This window comes from Varroa destructor, unplaced genomic scaffold, assembly GCF_002443255.2.
Source record: "Varroa destructor unplaced genomic scaffold, Vdes_3.0 BEIS01000007.1, whole genome shotgun sequence".
Classification (NCBI taxonomy): domain Eukaryota; kingdom Metazoa; phylum Arthropoda; class Arachnida; order Mesostigmata; family Varroidae; genus Varroa; species Varroa destructor.
The window spans coordinates 30792682-30811156 of record NW_019211460.1 but is presented as its reverse complement, the minus strand read 5'-3'; the positions used below and the strand labels follow the sequence as shown (position 1 = coordinate 30811156).

Below are 18475 nucleotides of genomic sequence, written 5' to 3'. Positions count from 1 at the left end.
AACACGAAAGACATGCGTCTCTAACTATTCGCATCTGTTTTTATGTTCTAACGCTATATATCGTAATTTAAAACACCACGGGTAACGTTAAACAAAGAAACATAAAAAACAACATGTAATGTGCGAAGTTTTTTTCTTGTCATTACATACTTCGTACCCGCTCATAAATGCATTATAATAATCTACAAATAACACGTCGTAAGCATTTCTTGTTATCTCTGTTATTATGCGAAAGATAATCGATCGCGTTGTATACAAGCGCTTTCCCGATATGGCCCTTTCCCCACGTGGTACATGTGTGACAATGGTTGTGGTACTAGTCTCCTCGGTAGGCAACCCTGTGTGCCCTACTGAGCTCCATCCATACGTTTTCACGGTGCTCGAGCGACGGCAAATCGTGCACGGACCGGACTAGTAGCACGGACCGTTCCGCCACTGTTGGAACTCTCAACGTAAAATAAGCGATGTTATGGTGTGCACACTTGCAGGGGTAATAGCAATGGCTTTCAACGGTGGATTGTTGTTCGACGCTTATCGTGAGACAGGTAGCAGCATTTAGGTCTGCGAAACATTCATAAATAAGTTACTAATACATCTAAAAACAGGTGTACTCCTTGAACACGCAGGTATTACGTGTGATATCAGAACTCTCTCAAAGTATCTAAATAAACACCAACAATGATGTTGATCGAACAACCGAATTCGCGCAGGCGTTGTCTTTTTTATTTTTCATTGTGTTCCTCTGCTGTATTGTTGTTTGCCAAATCTACCGCGATTTGCCTTTATTGGTTAATGAAGCTGTCCTATTGAAAAGGTTTCCGGGCGAAGGCTTAGTGATTCTGAGATTGCCACGCGACAAAATTAGGTAGTACATATTGGTAACGTAAGCTCGTCTTTCGTAAAAGACAATATTAAATGGAAACGACTGACAACACGAGCTAAGTGGAAAGGGCCCAGAACGCTCTTTTGACTGGTGATCACTAGAGCATCTTACGCTGGTCGCTGCTGGAGTTGTTTGGAGGCCAGTAAGAGAAGGTGGCATGCTGCGGTTTTGTTCGTGGTCAGTGGATGAGCTGTGCTGTCTTGTACGATCGTCAATATTAGCAGTCCGGAGCACTATTGTTCCGTTTTCAGTCGCCGATATATCTACCATATCCAAGTGCACCGGGAAGTGTTTACTGAGCCAGCGGTTTCCTGAACATCAGCGTCATCAACTCGTTCGTGATAGCTTGTCGAGCCACCTACCATCACGAACAATGAGTTCCAATGTGAACCTTGTGGAGAAAGCTAAAAAAGCGGCAGCACACGCCGCAGTCGATAATCACGTCAAGGTAAGAAACGAAGCGAGTTACGAGTGGAGTATATAAGTTCCGCGCAAGAATTATTTTGACATTACTGTATATTCGAATAAGAAGTTTTTCATGGCAGAACGTAAATGGTCTCAGAACGGTCATTGTTAATTACTTTTTGCCGCTTGCTTAGTAACGAAACGAATGAGCAGTTTGTTGCTGTTGATCGGAGAATGACGAAATATGCTTTAGTACGAAACAGATTGCGGTCAAGTATGCTCAACCAAAACAGCTGAAGTCTTTTTCAGCTCAGTTTAGCATTCGGAGTATTCATTGGATAGTTATTACTCTGAGGGCCAGAACTCTATTGCCATCCCCTGCCTGGTGAGATTTGCTTCCTGGTGCTAACCTAACCTAGTAAATCATGAAAAATTTTTGAGTATTTTGTAGTTCTTAGTTTGTTGCAGTTAACTTTGATTTTTTTTAAATAACGTATCTTTTTGACGCATGCATCACTCCACCAATTCCGGAGTGCAGTTTCTCGTTTTTATGGTTCGCGACAAGGATTACGTGCGCGAGAATGCGCTAAGAACGATGCAACAATAGATTGATCGTCCAACAAGGATACGCTGCACTCTTTTCAATTGCATTTTAGGAGATGCATCTATCCTGCAAAATATCATACAAAAACAACAGATAACATTTGCTTACGTTTTCCAATTATCAAAGAAACGAAAAAGAAAAGAAAACCTAGGCTAAGATACGATATTTAGCTAGCGATTGCTTTGCCCTGGATCTCTAATGCAAATTGTTATAACAGTATTATTAAAGAAAAAACAAAACAAAACAAGTAAAAAAGCAAATAAATGTTGAAATTTCAAAGAAGTAAAGTTATAAACATTTCGAAAGATTGCTTCAGAACGTTGACATTTAGAAATTTAAGCTGATCATACATTTAGTACCGTAAAACCGCTTGAACGGCTGCGATTACTGTTTTTGTTAGTTCGAATCGTAGTAGTATCGAAACGGTGGTTCGAAATATTTCGAAGCATTGGACAACAAGAATATACTATACATTGAAAGGAGTCAGAGAAAGTTAACTCCTGTAATAAATTCACTTCAAAGTGTAGGGAAATGTAGGCTACAAGACTAGCTAGCGATTCGACGACAGAATAACTGTTATGTTATGGTATGTTTCGAATACAGAGCGGCGCGCTTCGTTGTAACTTATTTAAACGATGCAGCCAAATACCGGTTTTAGCTCTCGCAATGCTCTTCATTACGATGGTAATAAACGTTGCAAGAAACGATGATTGCTTAAGAACTTACGAACGCCTCTTTAAACCTTGCTCTGTGTATGGATCTCTGTTTCTGTGTCGTTAAGCTTTGTTTTTATGTGACCAAGAAACTTTCAGACATTTTCATTGCGATTACTGGCTTCTGTCGATTCACTTACGGAATCGGAAGGTACTAGATGAAATAGTATACTTTTCTATATATATATACATACATGTCTACTTGATTACTTATTGCTAGTAATAATACACTTCAAATGCCCAAAAGACATGAAAGGCTTTCCATCGTTGTTTAAGTTTGATGAAAGCGAATGTATATTTAACTCTTCAGTCAATTTCTTCATCTATATAATCATTAATTATCATTATTATTATTATTATTATATATAATCATTAATTTGTGAAAAGTCCACACTATAAATATAGAATATATCAGTTTAATACGGTCAACTATTTTGTACTTACGAGAAAGCTTTTGCTTCGTTTGACATGTGCAGCATTAGATTTTGTGCGTTGTCTCAACATGATTCCGTTGCTCGTACTGTCTGGTAGGCCGTGGCTGTTGCTTTTGCATAGGAACTGTCGACTTAGTTCGTGTTGGTCTGCTACATAGGGTCTCGCGCGGAGACTCGATCGAGTCCAACCCCTCTCCACCATTATTGTGTACTATCAGATCGAACTAGGTCTGGATCAATCCACCTACAACTAGGCAGAGAGAAGAACTGTTACACAAGTAGCCTTAAAGGTTTGCGATAAAAAGCGATAGTGCTAGCACTTATATTTTTATTAATGTACCCGTTTCACTTTGTAATCTTGTTAGGTGAATGACAAGTTCGTTATATGTTATTATCGCTAATAGAAATAGTAGTACTAATTGTAGTAGCTGTAATAAAAATCATACACTTACTGTTTTGTCAATACCTATTGACATATATTACTGTGACATTTATTATTACCATGCAGAACAATATTAATAAGAAATCTATGCTATATTTCGGACTATAGTTTGTAAGGTCTAAAATGTTTATATTTGTTTAGCTCTCTTCTATGTTTTACGATTTTCCTTCGTTGGAATATGACTCTTCTGTCTCTCAGTCCACTGAGTCTGTTATTGAACGCTGGTATAGTTGTCACCGTCATTATTACTAACTCTATGAAAATGGGCTTATATATCTTGTAGATACAAGTCGCTCGCTTTCTTCAGTATTCAATATCATACCGCTGGTCACAATCACTCAATAAATTTGTGAACAATATAAACCGTCAGAACAGGTGGCTTGCTCATCGTGTCATAATACGTTCTTAAACGAGATCGTAATGGTCGCAAGTCATAGCAAGTGGCAGAAACAGCCGAAATTAATGGGGTCGACCCACGATTATTACCAATATAACATATTATAATACCGAGTTCCAAAATTTGGCCTGCTTGTAAAATCTGCTAATACAGGTCGCTGCTGCTTGGAGTTTTTTTCCGGCCATCTTGTTTTTGGCCGTCCTGTGCAAGCAGTGATTACTTCAGTCCATGGTTGTTGGTTTATGAGTTCTTGTTGGTAATCTGATTTCATCTATGGGAGCGTTGCAGACCACAAGCGGTTTTTTTTTCTGTGTTTAGCGAGTTGAATTTTTAGGTTAAAAGATATCGTTGAAATGAAGGTCACTTAAAGCAGCAGAGTTCCAAGTCCCGCGTTGAATTTATTTTTATTAGCATTTCGACAGGCGTGGGTTTTGGCACTCAAGGACACAGTGAGCAGAGCAGCGAACTGAGAAGCATCGGGTACTATCGAGAGATCTACAAAAACTACTTGGCTGGGGTTGCTAGTGTGATTTTGTGATTTGTAAATGTCGACTGGGTAATAGTGTTGTCCTTGTTACTGTGTGGCAGCGGTCACTCTTTTCCTAAGAATTGGACGAAACTATTGTTTTTTTTGCGTTGTCTTGTTCCCACTACGTAATATTTATTCAGTTTTTTCTATTAACAGGTGAACTGGTTTCAGTGACAAAAGGAACGTATATGGAGATCAGTACGCCAAATACGAGAGGGTAGCATCCATCTTTACTATCCATTGATGTTATGGTAGGAGCTGGTCGATAATGAGTTGACTGTAGGCAGTACAATAGGGTGAGATTTTCATGTCACAAGTAGGAACTAACTTAAATAGTAGATCGCTGAACAGCATTTTGTAAAGCACGGACTTTGATTCACAGTTGCGCAGCAACAGGTAAAATCGGTAGATGCTTTGAATTTTCCCAAATGGGAACAATTAACGACTTGGGTACTCGTTGCCATTGACGACCGTACCAGGAAAGGTAAAATGCGTGTAAAATATATGTATTTGCAAGCGTAACTGACAACACGAATCAACACCCCCGATTACGTAGTCTTTATGCAGGTTCGGAAAAGTAAAGAGATCACACGATAGCGGTTAAAAGCAAATCATATCATAGCGGCAATATTGCTGAAAGCGCACGCATAGATTTCCCTTTTAATAAGACTGTTCGTTTTTTTTTAATTTGAGATTTCGAATTTTGTTCATAGATTTGTTACGGCACTCGTGAGCCATGTTACATTTCTTATAAGCACATTGAAACTCGTCCGTATATATATATATATAAGACAATTCTATACAAAAGGGTCTAAAATGTTTTGAGCCTAAAAACGTGTGGCGTCTTAAAAGCATCCTACGTTTTCCGCTCTTGTGCTGTATTTTCTTCGTTTTACTACCATTGAAATCTCTAAACTTACAACATAAACAAAACCGAAGTTCCATTTTCAGTTTTCAATTCTTAAGTTCCTTTTGATTATATTCCGAATTAACAATTACGTCTAAATCAAGGGATCTACCCATGTTTTTTTAGTTCCATAATTCATTAGTAATCTAAATAGATATGCCAGTTTATGAAAAAAATCATCGAAATTTATACGGTAAGATATACTAGCACTGCCTATGAGCACTTCCAAAACTACCCAAATCATAACAGCGTTTTTATTTACCTTTAGCTGGGCGGTCTCCACTGATATCTGTTTACTACATCAACATCTCGTACCTGTTATGATATGTATCCACTATGAAGGCTAACAGTACAAACAAAAGAAAGACCACTGGAATATGAAAAAATTTGTTTAAATTTTACGTATCTCAACGGCGACCATTATGAATCTAGGCAGATGTACGATTGACCGTCTATATTTCTAACCGTAAGTAAATGTGATTTGGCGTAATCATTAGTGTTTATCTATGATTTTCCTATGACCGTTTTTGAGCTGCGTTTGCTACGTTTATGCTTAATACGCATTTGGTTTTCTCAGTGTAACTCAACTTCAATAGGTGCACGCGGGAAACGTACAACAGAGAAGTGCAGTGGATTAGGTCGGCATTCAAAGCGGAAAGCGAGATTGTGGAAAAAGATGAAATTTCTAACAAAATTAATGTTTCAGTAAGTTTTTCGCAGGTGGAAGTAAAATGTTCCTAAGACTGCTTCAGTTAACTTTTACTTGAAAGTCTCATTTGAAAGGTGCTTTTGTGCTGAGGTATGACTCGTTAATGTTATGTAGTATACAACAAAAAGCATGTAGTTTTAAGCAATAAAAAATAGACATATCGCACTAACAGGCTCACTATAACGACTTTATATGTGTGAAGGATCGATCGTTAGGAAGAAATATACAAAAATAGGGTCAGTTTTTTCATTTGAAGCTCATTTGCCACGTATTGTTTTCAACAATAATACGTCAATGGAGATACATGGCCCGAGCCAGACCCACGGTTATAGTTCTACTTGCTAGTCATTAACCTAACGTGAATCACATACGATATACTGTATGTTTAATACCTTTTCCTGATAAATTTGTCTCATTTGAATGAAAAATGGCGGTTATGTACAACTAACTAATGCACCGTATAACACTTTTCATAGTAGTGCGCCCGTATTACAGATCTATTCTCAATAGCATTATTGTTCCTTGTTTTCCTTCATATTCCGATACAATTAGTTTTATGGCAAAAAATCGTTGTTGACACCTATCTTTGCCTGTGCGACAAAACCACGCACTCCGTCGATACATCGCCGTTACGAGTCATTGCATTTTCTGATATGATTATTCTGTTTTTCAAGCAATTATTGTCGCTCAACGATTGTTGCTAGGCATGGACGCTATGCGTCGAAGAGATGTTGATTGTTTTCCAGTAATTGAAGTCTCGATTAATGGCAAGTGTTATTCGTGTGACTGTCCACTGCAATCACATCTGTTCGTATACCGGAATAGTGTTACTGACAAGGAGAATAATTATATAACACTGAACTACCCACGGATAGCTTCAGCTAAGGCTATCGTACATGTTACTAGGTAGCACTATTGTGCACTGACTTATTCCATTGCTACTACATGAAATGCCAATAGAATGCTGCTACTCTATGGAAGAAATGATGTAATTTAAACGCTTATCGCCATTCAGTTGCAAATATCTAGTAGAATTTTACATTTGTCAAAAAAGGCGTACATTTAAGATATACACGCGCGAGCGTGGAAACTGGACTGATTTTTACGCTCGCTGTGTTATACATATATATGTTGTATGAATTATCAGTTACAGACGACAATGGCTAACGACTATCCCATGTAACTGAAGAAGATGAATTACGTTCTGAAGCACTATGAGCAATACGCTGCTGATCGTTCGACTGGCAGGCCTATTCTGGAAACAAGTCCTTGTATTGTCGTCTAAATCTTATTTTAGTTTATCTCTCAGTGTTTCGAGTTTTACGTTCACTATCAACAACTGGCCCTCAGCACGAAACGAACCGTGTGTGTCTATCTGTGCTCGGGTTCGACTCACCCAGCACACAACATATGTCTAAGATTAACAGGAACGTACGTTACCTATCACGGGGTACATATTGATGGAATGATGGTATGGCTTTAAAACAGCCGCGACAAACCGATTTGATTATTCGTGGTATCGAATTTGGCCGCTTTTCAATTGCGATATCCGAGTAAAAAAAAAGTTAATTATATTCTAAGTTTACTAAATAACCAGGTTTGGATGCTTTGTGAGGCTTTTTTTTTTGCAAAATCTATCTCAGCTCTCATATTTGACTAGCACGTTAAGCTGTTTAGGCGATGGACAGCTCTAAATGTGCTAAAACAAAGCCCGCTGCCTATGACACGCGGGACCCACGCCTGAACGCCGCTGGCCGGAACAGCTGACCAACGTATTATGTGTTTACCACATACGCTGTTTCGAAACTGGCCAACATTTATCTGTTTCTTCATCCGCTAAACGAGAAGTGTAAAGAGGCGGATATGTTTATTAAAGAATTTTTTCGTCAGTGATGATCATTGCTCGATTCAGTTCAGTTGTAGGCTTTAGCTTGTTGAACTCATCGATGCTGTACTGCTAACTTGTTATTAGCTTTACGTAATAGTATAATTATATGTCCGAAATAAGACAAGCACGTAACTGAGATATGGATTACACCAATGAGCACCATATTTCTATAAATGTATATATCGAAACCCGTCATATCAACATGGCAAATTCTATTCACCTTTTGAAAATTATCTAGCTATTAAGCTACTAAAAACAGCTGGCCCAATGAGCCTACCCGAACGACCATGTGTTATTACGGCTAATAGTTGAAAAATTAAAGGGCGAAATAGCGGCGGACTCGGAAGTGGTTTTGTTGACACAAAATGTATGGCATATGAGTGTTTATACTAGAAAAAAAGATCAAATTGTAGATTTGACGTTCCAATGAAGGCCGGCCCCTTTGGACTTGATCAAAATGATAGGCGTACCATTTGTCACTTTATTTGCTGCTGCTGCTGCTGCTGCTGCTGGGGTTTATGGGTTACCATTAGCACTGTCGAAGTGCTTGTGGGATCTATGCTAAGTGGGCAGAATGAAAAGCACCCTACCTATTTACACGAAAATATCTAAAATAATAACAAACCAAACACAAAGGTAAGTGTAAAGTAAAACGCAGACTAAGCGCATGTAATAGAACCGATCGTAACAATGACGGCCATAAACACGCTCACTCACAACCAAACTCAATATAGCAAGCACTAATGAGCAATTTGAAGAAACATTAAAACGGCATGAACTATATACATATATATATATATTTTATTTTTTGGTTCGATTTTTATACAAACTTATATACCTTGTTCAGTCGTATTAGTCAGTTGCAACCTAACTGGCCGGGGCCAAAAGTGTGAGGATAACGATAATAACGAAAAGCATTTATAAGCATACAGCCTATGGAGCGAACTAACACACAGGAACGAACTGCAGGCGCCTAATTGCTGCGAGGCAAACAATGTCTCTGCGGCAAGTTAAATAAACTACATACATCTACCTACTCTATTATTATTACTATTCTTGTAACTACCATAGGTACCTAAGGAAGCATATAGCAATAGTAGAAATCGACAGACATGCCTTTCAGCGGCCTTTACCTTGCGGTGAGCGACGGATAAGCGATTTCTTTTCAACATGATCTTTCACCATTCGTCATTGTCTTGGTCGGACGATGATGTCGAAAAGTTCTTATTTTTATAACAATTCAATATACATTGATAAGCTTTTTCACCATGTGTTCTGTCACTGTACTTCGCAGTTCGTTTTTATGAGCCAGCTTTGAGTGTGCCGAAATTCATGTAGGGTAACAAACGGCTCGAGATATAGAAATGTGCTCGCTACTAATCAAATTGAAATCGAGTATTTAATGTAAATGCAAAATACAGAGCGAAAATGCAACAACAATCAAACGAGTGTTGTCTCTTTTGAGGGCGGAGATACTTGAACGAGGGGTAGGAAGAGATCTGAAAAGACGCTTTGCATTCTCGGAATGGTCGACCCTGTTTTTTATGATCGTGCATATTAAAACTGCCCCTGTACGGCATACGAAACTAACCGGACGCAAGAAACGCTTTGCCTTTCACGACTTCCAGATATGAGCAGTCAACGTATTGTGATCAAAATTGAAAGCAACGTTCAAAGGGTGTCCTGTGTTTCAATAGAGAACACTAAAATATTTGAAATTGCAAAAGCCACATATTTGGGACTTAAATGCGCCCGCACTGGCTTGACATAAACGTCTCCGGTGTTGTTATATTTACACCTATAACTTTTTATAACTTTATTTTTTCAGCTTTTCTGTGGACCTTTCTACTTATCATGTTAAGGAACTGGACGTTGCATTGGCACCATTGCCATACTAGGCATCAAGTGTATGTCTAGGCAATGCGATAGAATATAGTCTCTTGTTCTCCCTTAACATTAGTTCTACCGATATAATTGATTATTATTATAATCAATTTTATTTGTGCTTAGCAGCCAGCTGACAACCGAATTATTCCTATTGGCTTAATACGGATTTCCGAAACTGAAAGTTTCCGTCTATAAGTCATTATAGGATGAATAGGGTAAAGCAAATAAAACGTTACTGGCATAAGAATTTTATTTCTCTACGACGTATGGCTAGGTTATGAAAGCCACACAAACTGGACGTTACTTGTTCGTGTTGTTCAGTTTCTAGGTTGGTACCTGAAAATGTGCATCCTGTTCTTGCCCTCACCTGTCTGGTATACTAGATGCCCAGATAATTATCATGGGCATTGATTGAGGAGGCGGGCACGGCCGTGTGTGATGTGTTGTTGTTGTTGTTGTTGTTGCAATACAATAAGGTGAGTTCAAATGTTTTTTGGAAGAGACTGGTCGCTCCGTGTAATCGATCTAAACGAGGTTCAACGGACGACAGCGTAGTACAATTCACGAACGGGTTTTGCCAGACAGCAGTTTGTCTGAACAAATGGGCTACGAACGTCATGGATCTACGAAGACACATGAATGAATACCCATCTTCGGCAATCCGTTCTGTCGTGGTTTTTATTGCAATTCAGTCAGTTTTATTAAAGCTTTGGTGAAAATATTTGATAGACTGAAAAGAAGAAAGATGCTATGCGATACAAGTGGCCGCACGTGAGTAAAAGAACCTTGCTGTTAATAAGTACGAATAATTAGTATGTTGTAGCTAAGGCATACGATGGCTTTATATTGTGGGAGATACTACGGAGAACGAACGTATATACGTGTACACGCCGAATACGTAAACGTATTTGACCTGAAGCATTGTAGTAGGATTTTTTAACGATTTTGCTGATCAAAGTACTTAGCGTTTCTATATCTTGGCTGAAAAATTATGCTTTGTATATGTGCTTTATATATTCAAGCGTCGGCAGGAAGGTCTAGACGTCTGTTCAACGAGCGTATTAATATAGAGTAATCCCAAATCATAACGATTGAAAGAGGTACCAACTTATCGTTTTTGCCTCCCATAATATGGTATTGCTTTGAAGAAAAAAGACCGTCCATGCATTGTGTATTCGTAATCAGTTTATCGCTAGTGGCTTCTGGGATGAGTTTTATTGAAATTTGTCACCAAAAAGTAGCATAAGCGTTCTGGCCCCGCAGATTGTTTGACTTTAAACGCAGACAAACTTTAAACGCACGTTACATACTATTTTTAGAGCCATGTCGCTATTCTGCACTGAATCTACTATTGTATATATACATATATATTTCGTGTATGCGATCCAATCGATCATCCCGATTCATGTATAGAGCACTTAGATGTTCCAGTTTCCGTGTTTATTTTGATGTGTATAACATTCGACATCTGTCAAGAGGCTCTGTATTTCATGTTGCTTGCCATTCATTCACTCGTGAAAAGCAAATTCTTTCTCATTAGGTCTACGCTTTTGCGTCTTGTACACCCACCTCTGTCGTGCTCTGCATGTTAAACACACTGTAACTTTGTTTCCGTTTAGTTTTTTTCCAAGCTCTCCCATATTACCATCCCACTTGAGACTGTTTCAATATTTGAAGTTTATCTGTTATATTTTCGTTAGCTGCTGTCGTTACTGCTACTGCTATCGCTGCTTTAAAACTGCGCCCAGAATGCGGCGAGCAATTTTGGCTTACATATTTAGTTATATATTTCCGCATATCGTGCCTCTATGCTTGCTGTGTTACTTTGCCTCTTCGTTCGTCGCTTTTACATCGTTCTGTGTCATCTATGCAGGTTTTCACCTTCCCAAAAAGCGTTTAGCGTCAAGGAGCGTTTCGCTGGCTTGGCTGTTATTACCTTAGCGGCTCCCGTTTACAGTCATTTCTTCTATTGCTACAGTAGAAGCGGGCCTGTTTGCTTTCACGATCCTCAGATTCATTCTCGGTTTGTCACGACCCTCGCCATTGAGCGTTTCGTGGCTCTGTCCCGGTTCGTCCCGGGAGTTCTCAATAATAGTCGCATATTTGCGGTAATACTTCTGTTGGAATGATTTGACGCTGTAAGATTCATGGCGATGATTCTGATAGTGACGACCTCGCTCTTCTTTTTCTTCGCCACTCGTCGATTCATTAGCCATCGCTCAACATGAATTCAAACCAACAATGTCAGTATCAGCGGAATCACTGGTGTTGCCAAAGAGCGAGATCGTGAACGGCGCTGGAGTCGTTATATTGGTATGACTTTAACTTAGTCGTAGTTTTTTCGTTTTTTTTTTCTTTACTTTTGACGTTGGCAGTTCTCCTTTTCCCTTTCGTCTTCCCAGACGACACGTGGTCTGGGGAGTTGCAGCACCAGTAACAATCACCAAGAATTACCTGTAACGGTTATAGCATTCGCGATTGCTTAATTCAACGCAGTCTTCTGAGCTACTGTCCTTATTGTTGTTATCGGAGTCAAATATGTATATGCATGCTTACCGATTAGTATACATGCACGTGTACGCGCTGGCAAGCGCAGAGAAAAAGCGAAAGCAGAACGAAGACGCCGAGATGACGTTCTTCTGTGGGCTGAAGCCTACTGCTATGGCGATTCCAAACATGACCGCTATGGTGGACTGAGTGGACTAAACTGGCTTTTTGCTCATGTCCATTTAGTTCGCTGGCCTCTAATGGTACCTACAACGACCCCTTAAATATATGACGTCGTCTACAATTGTTTTCTTGCTCTGTCTGTTTGTTCGTATTGACTGCTGCGCCGTTACACATGAAACAAATTTTGTCCCTCGACTACTAGCCGCAGATTGGCTCCATTGAAACCTTCTACTCCCGGACACTCGCCGCTTGTTTGTAAAGCCTTCCGCCCGCGTTGGGGCTGTTACACCACATAGTGCCGTTTCTGGAAACAGTCCTCAACGTTATTTTTATGTTGATTGTTTTGTCGCGAAACGGCGGCCGCCACGATATTCTAGTTATCGACTTGCGCCGCCCGGTACTGCGGCGTCGGTACTCTCTGAAGACCGTAAAATAATTCAATTCTTCCGATCTTTTTTCGCGGCAGACGACACTAGCTGCAGCTATAGTAGCCAACAAAGCAGCGCTTGAAGATAAGCACGCTTATAGCTGGCGCGCTTTGACTCTCAAGTGCCGGAAGAACGAAAAACCGCGAGCGATGGCAGCAGTAATGGCGGTGGTGACCAGGCGGAAAGAAATCGCCGGGACGGCAGAGACATGGGGTACTCGTGAGGCGCGAGGGGAGGTGGGGACGCTGGTAAAAATTATGATGAGGCAGCGGCTAGCGAAGACGAAAATATCATTTGCTTACGGTCATGGTGATGATGTCGATGACGATGATGATGATCATGGTTTTGCTGCTGCTGCTGTTGGCGATAATGACAATGATGATGATGATGATGATGACGATGATGATGATGATAACGCTACACAAACGCCTATACGTATGCAGATTTTACAAGTGTCGCCGGTGTTATTATTATTAATCTCTAACGCGGCCGCATCAGCCGGCTTGAACGGTTGTAGTTTCGACGATAACATAACCACTACAACAAGCAGAGCAAAAGCCTGCGCACGTTATTGACGGCGGCGACCGATAGGCGGCGATGCCCCTGTATCACATAACAAAACAAGTGGAAGTCGTCATTCATGATATTCGACCATAGCCACGAAACGCATAACGGTTCGACTTCTTTCATGTCGTCCATACTAGTTACAGGGAGTAGATGCACGGATGTTCTTCGGTGCTTCAGGCGAGTCCAAACGTGCAACAAAAAAGGATGGAAGACTTTTTATTGGGTAAGAAAAAGAAGATGATTGTCATATGCCGCCCGAGCATTACGTGCATATTCGCGTATTAGTTTCTCCGTGGTACGAATGCACATATAACGACAACACCATTAAAGAGGACGCGTAAAACGCTGTAACCTAAGGACTGCTAATGATAACATCAAAAGATTTTTAATATCATCTGCTGAGCCATCGAACTACGTGTACGTGTCTGGTACATTGCCTAAGCCAAATGGTAATTCGATAATATATTTCATGGTACTACGAACGTTCCCGCACGCAAATACTTGCGTAGAAAAAGCTCTGACAAATACTTTTCATATCTAACCGTACGATACGAAATTTCGCAGTACTGCTCCAGTTTGGGGCGTTTAATTAATCCAGGTTTACCGTGACGGGCTCTTTATATAGTGCAGAGATTTCATTTCACTAGATCCTGTTGGGTTCCTGTTATTTCCCTTCATCTTATTGTCATGGATTTGGCGTCAGTGAGCGTGCCATTTTCTCTTTTGGATTGATAGTTATGAAAAATTTACATTACTGTAAAATATTGCATTGAATCATCATGCTGTTAGCATCGAAAGAGACGTTAGGTTCGAAAGGGACGCTCTTCGATCACATAATTTTTTATCCAAATAAAGCATATCATTCTGTTAACGATCTACGCATTCGCAGAGAAAAAATCATAAAACCGAATTCTGGGCGGAAACTGCAGGTCAGGAAGGAACGGCGCTTTGTCAGACGTCAAAACCCACCAATACAGTTTCAATTTTTAACTAAAAAATGTGCACTCTCCCGACAAATAACTCTAAGAAGATTGTAGATCTGTCTTTTTTGTGTCTACATGTACATACATACGAGAATTTATCTACATGCATACTAGTGTTGGTAGTAGTTAGTTTCAGTTAAACGGTCGCTAGTGACGGCCAATGAAGCAACGAAAACGCAACGTAGGTCGCTATTGACGTGCGTAATTTTCGCCGACATCATAATCATTGCAAACTATAACTCGTTTATCGCAAAGGTGCATCTTGGTCCTGCGGTCCCGTTTTCGTCACGCAGAACCGGGGTTCGATTCTGTCCTCTCACCCCAAATCCACGTATTTAATTATCGAACAGGAGAGTGAATTTTTAGCGTGCTTGTTGGCTAGTTCGGTATAACCGGTTCTCTAAAACGAATAACAGACGATTTAAGCTTTTCCCGCTCACTGTCCTGTTTTATTTGTCCGAACTAGATCTGAGACAATCTCGAATCGCTTTCACCTATATCATAACCACTCTCAGTCACCAATTCAAAGCAGTTTTTATGCTAGGACTATTATCTACTCTGGTGACACTTGGTTCATCGTTTATTGATTTGACGTACATAGGTATTTATACTAGAATCATTTGTTGAGTCACCTTTTTTTGAGTTCCATGACCTCGTTCTTTCTAGCGGTGGAGGAGCAGTTCTGACGGAAATTTGCAAGCTGGCGTTACGTTCGAGTTGCCAACTAGAAATAGTTAGTGGCCATGGCCGATGGGTAAAAGTCATAGCCTGAGTTGTCAAATGTCTCTGGTATACGAATCAATATTTGTTTGCCTTCTAACAATATTCTTTTTATACACAAAAAATTACCTCTTTCAACGTTATTTATCGGACTTCTTTTTGTACATCCACTTATCTTATTGTTCGTCGTTATGCCTTATGTCTTCTGTCGGTAAGCTTCGCAGCAGGTAGATCGCTGGAGCCGTAAATGACAGAAATAGCCATGATTTAGGTATGATGGTCATTGAAAGTGTTTCTGGTTATTTCGGAGACGGAACTACACATTTGAAAAATAGTACTATATTGTTTTCCCTTATCTTATTAACACATAATGTTCATCCTTTAATATCTAGTCTTGCTTCGACGTTGCGCGTTCTGTGGACTTATCTTCAATTCTCTAGGTATCAGACAACGGAATTCAAAGTTTAAATCGGATAACTTGTATAATTGTCTTCCTGTAGCGGCCAGCATTAGTACAATACTGAAATGTTCCCGTCAGTGACGGCAATAAAGAAGACCAAATTATCCGGTCGACAGTAGGATCACGGCTTTCGTTTCCGAGCAAGTCAGAATGGAGATGCTAAGGTCAGATAGAGAGATCGCTTCGCATAATTTGTTTGCGCTACGTGCGATTCGACGCCAAAAGCTACCTGCCTGTCGTAACGTTAGCAGAAAGCAGTAGACGATGGCAGAAAGTAACGAAAAACATAAGCGAACATTTGCACTAGCTATTGTCTGGAGTTGCGGTATCCATTCAGGATCTTCAACCGTTCGGGCCAAGACTTCTGCTGGCGGTGGCTCTACTATCAATAGGTTGACCTTATTTTAATGATCAGCCCCATGTACTCTGTGATTTGTTCCATAAATGTTTCCATTCTCTGTCTCTCTCCTGCATGATACTTACAGCTTCTGCAAACGCGACACGCACGAGGGCTTAGAAGCTGAAGAAAACCAAGTTGCTACCTAAGCAAGAGATGTGGCAGCTACTTGTTGAACGGCGGCGGGTTTTCTTCGTTTCGCCTTTTTTAGCTTTTGCCAGTGGTGGTCTTTGTCTAATACTTTCACCCTTGTCATATTGCAGGGAACAAAGTGTGACTATTATTATTTCTGTCTGTGCTTTCCCTATGCCTGCCGACGTCCCTGTCGGCTTCGTCGTTATTATTATTATCATTATATTTTAGTATTCATTGGGTTGGGGGTCTTTTCACTGATCTGGAGACCCCTGCGTATCTCGAACGGCTAGCTGGTTATGACAACGTTGCAGTTGTCATAGTTGATCGGACGGACGCCGGCGTCAGTTACCATTTAACCCCTAAATTTTGGAATTTCTTGTTGCGCGGGTGACTTTGTCTACAAAGACTCACATAGAAGTCACAAATAAAACGAACTCAATTATGTTTATTCTCTCGATTTTTCCATTTACGGGTCAATCAGGCAGGTAGATAGCAAATGTACCAGAAAAGTAGCTATACTAGGATAAGTGACTTTGCATAGATTAGTTTTGCCTACGATTTTTTAAATTCTAATCATTATTATATAGTGCGAATCTACGTTTTTATTAATACTACATATATAGATGATAAGACGCACGTCACGTTTGTTAGATATTACGAGGATTAGATAAAAAGACAACAGCATAATACCATTAGGATATCTGCTGCAGTCGATCCTCTGATTAGCGGGGAGTAGTGATTATACAACGTTGTAAATAAGTTGATTGTTATTGGTTTGGCAAAGGACGTAGGGTACATCCTTGTTGTTCTCGTTAAGAATGAGACGAACTCAAGTAGCCAATAGGTAAAACGTCATTGGTTTTCCAAGTGTGCAATAAGAGGAAATATTTATAACATTTTCTATTCTTAAAGGATGGAAACATGAGGTCTTACTACTATGCCCTAAGTAAGTTATGATATGCAAAGATGCTTGGGAAGTTTCGTGTACTTCATTGTATGGTTTTGCGTTTCGTCAGGTTCTTCAACGAGCCAAATTTAGGCTGAATAGTTATGTGGGTAAATTGCCTTTAAGTAAGAGCACTTATTGTTTTTAGCTACATGCTGTGACTTATCGGTTTTACATGATTTTGCCACCCACTGTGCCATATTGTCGCCAGTGGCGTTCGCATGTTTACCTAACAAACACACGACCCATATTCCTGAACTTGGAATAAATTTTACTATTACGTATAGTTGTGTCACCGAACGCGCCGGCCAACAGCCAATTAGTTAGCACGATCTTCTTCACAAAGGAAGATAGTTTTTGAGTTGTAGCATTCGATAGCCCTTATTGTAAAAGTAAAAATCTTGTACATATTCGTATGTTTAAAGTTGGAGCTTTTCAATGAAAATAATGGACGAGCGTCCGTTCAACTTACCGTACGTCCAAAAGAATTAGCGGGTCGACGAAGAGTTTATGATAGTAGTTACTTAGCGTAAATCTATCGAGATAATTATATCAGCACAGCTTCGATTTTAAACTTGTTCAGCACATAATATGAAGCCAGCCTCGGTTTATTAACAGGGTACTATTCTACGACCCTCACAGTATTTGTAAAACTAAACGCTAGCTACAATTCCTAAGCGCTACATCTAAGTATAGCAAACAGAACCATAACGTTTGTTTCCTGCTTTTTCGTACAGAAGCCCATCGTTGTATGAGTTAACGCCTCGTTTGCGTGGAGTGAGGCCGCAAGGCGTAATATATATGCGAGGTAGCTGAGAGCACTATATGATTTGTATATATCACACCAGGAAACGAAATAGCTGTACGGTTCCTTCAGCGATCAGTATAATATGGGTTGATAATTTGTCTTGTATTGTTGTTTATCACATGTGTATCATTGTTTATAAATCCTCTCTCTTTGGTACCCGTTCATGCTGATCATGAATTCTATGTATTGTAAATATACACTAAGTTTTGCTTCAAACGATTCGAGTAGGGAAACAGAACAATTGGTATCCTATTGAAAACTGCAGAAAATCTGCTTAAGCAAATATCGTTTGTGTAACAACTACAGATGGTGATTGCTCGCATGTACATCTGCGAGGATACAGGTTGCTCCTCCTGTACATTTACAGGAGGAGCAGCAGCCTGTTGCGGGAAAGTGAAGCTTCAATGTTTCTTTCTATTTGATGACACTGAGTAGAATAAGTATTATTTTCTACTGGCTCTTATTTGTCAAATTGTACCTTTGTATCTGAATCTAAACTAGTTTTGATGTGACCAAGCCAGATATTTGTCACGATATTGATTGACGGCGAAAAAAATGTTTCA

The 18475-nt window shown here is 39.8% G+C and overlaps 2 protein-coding genes and 1 long non-coding RNA gene across 6 annotated transcripts in view; 2 read left to right on the top strand and 1 right to left on the bottom strand.

The window, feature by feature from the left end:
* LOC147754566 (uncharacterized) overlaps positions 1-701 on the top strand; it is a 38128-nt gene extending 37427 nt beyond the window's left edge. The window contains exon 4 of the long non-coding RNA XR_015317903.1: positions 236-701. This is a non-coding gene — a long non-coding RNA (uncharacterized LOC147754566). The remainder of the gene's footprint in view (positions 1-235) is intronic.
* Slik (Sterile20-like kinase) overlaps positions 1-18475 on the bottom strand; it is a 68002-nt gene that overhangs the window by 42913 nt on the left and 6614 nt on the right. For all 3 annotated transcript variants that reach the window (XR_015317898.1, XM_022816019.2, XM_022816021.2), the window contains exon 2: positions 3050-3289. Coding sequence is in view for 2 of the 3 variants with exons in the window: in XM_022816019.2 (XP_022671754.1) it covers positions 3050-3241 (192 nt within the window). In the remaining variant the exon portion in view is untranslated. The remainder of the gene's footprint in view (positions 1-3049; positions 3290-18475) is intronic.
* Rpi (Ribose-5-phosphate isomerase) overlaps positions 845-18475 on the top strand; it is a 31835-nt gene continuing 14204 nt past the window's right edge. For both annotated transcript variants that reach the window (XM_086976010.1, XM_022816027.2), the window contains exon 1: positions 845-1331. In XM_086976010.1, the coding sequence (XP_086832136.1) occupies positions 1041-1331 (291 nt within the window). In that variant the 5' untranslated portion in view covers positions 845-1040. The remainder of the gene's footprint in view (positions 1332-18475) is intronic.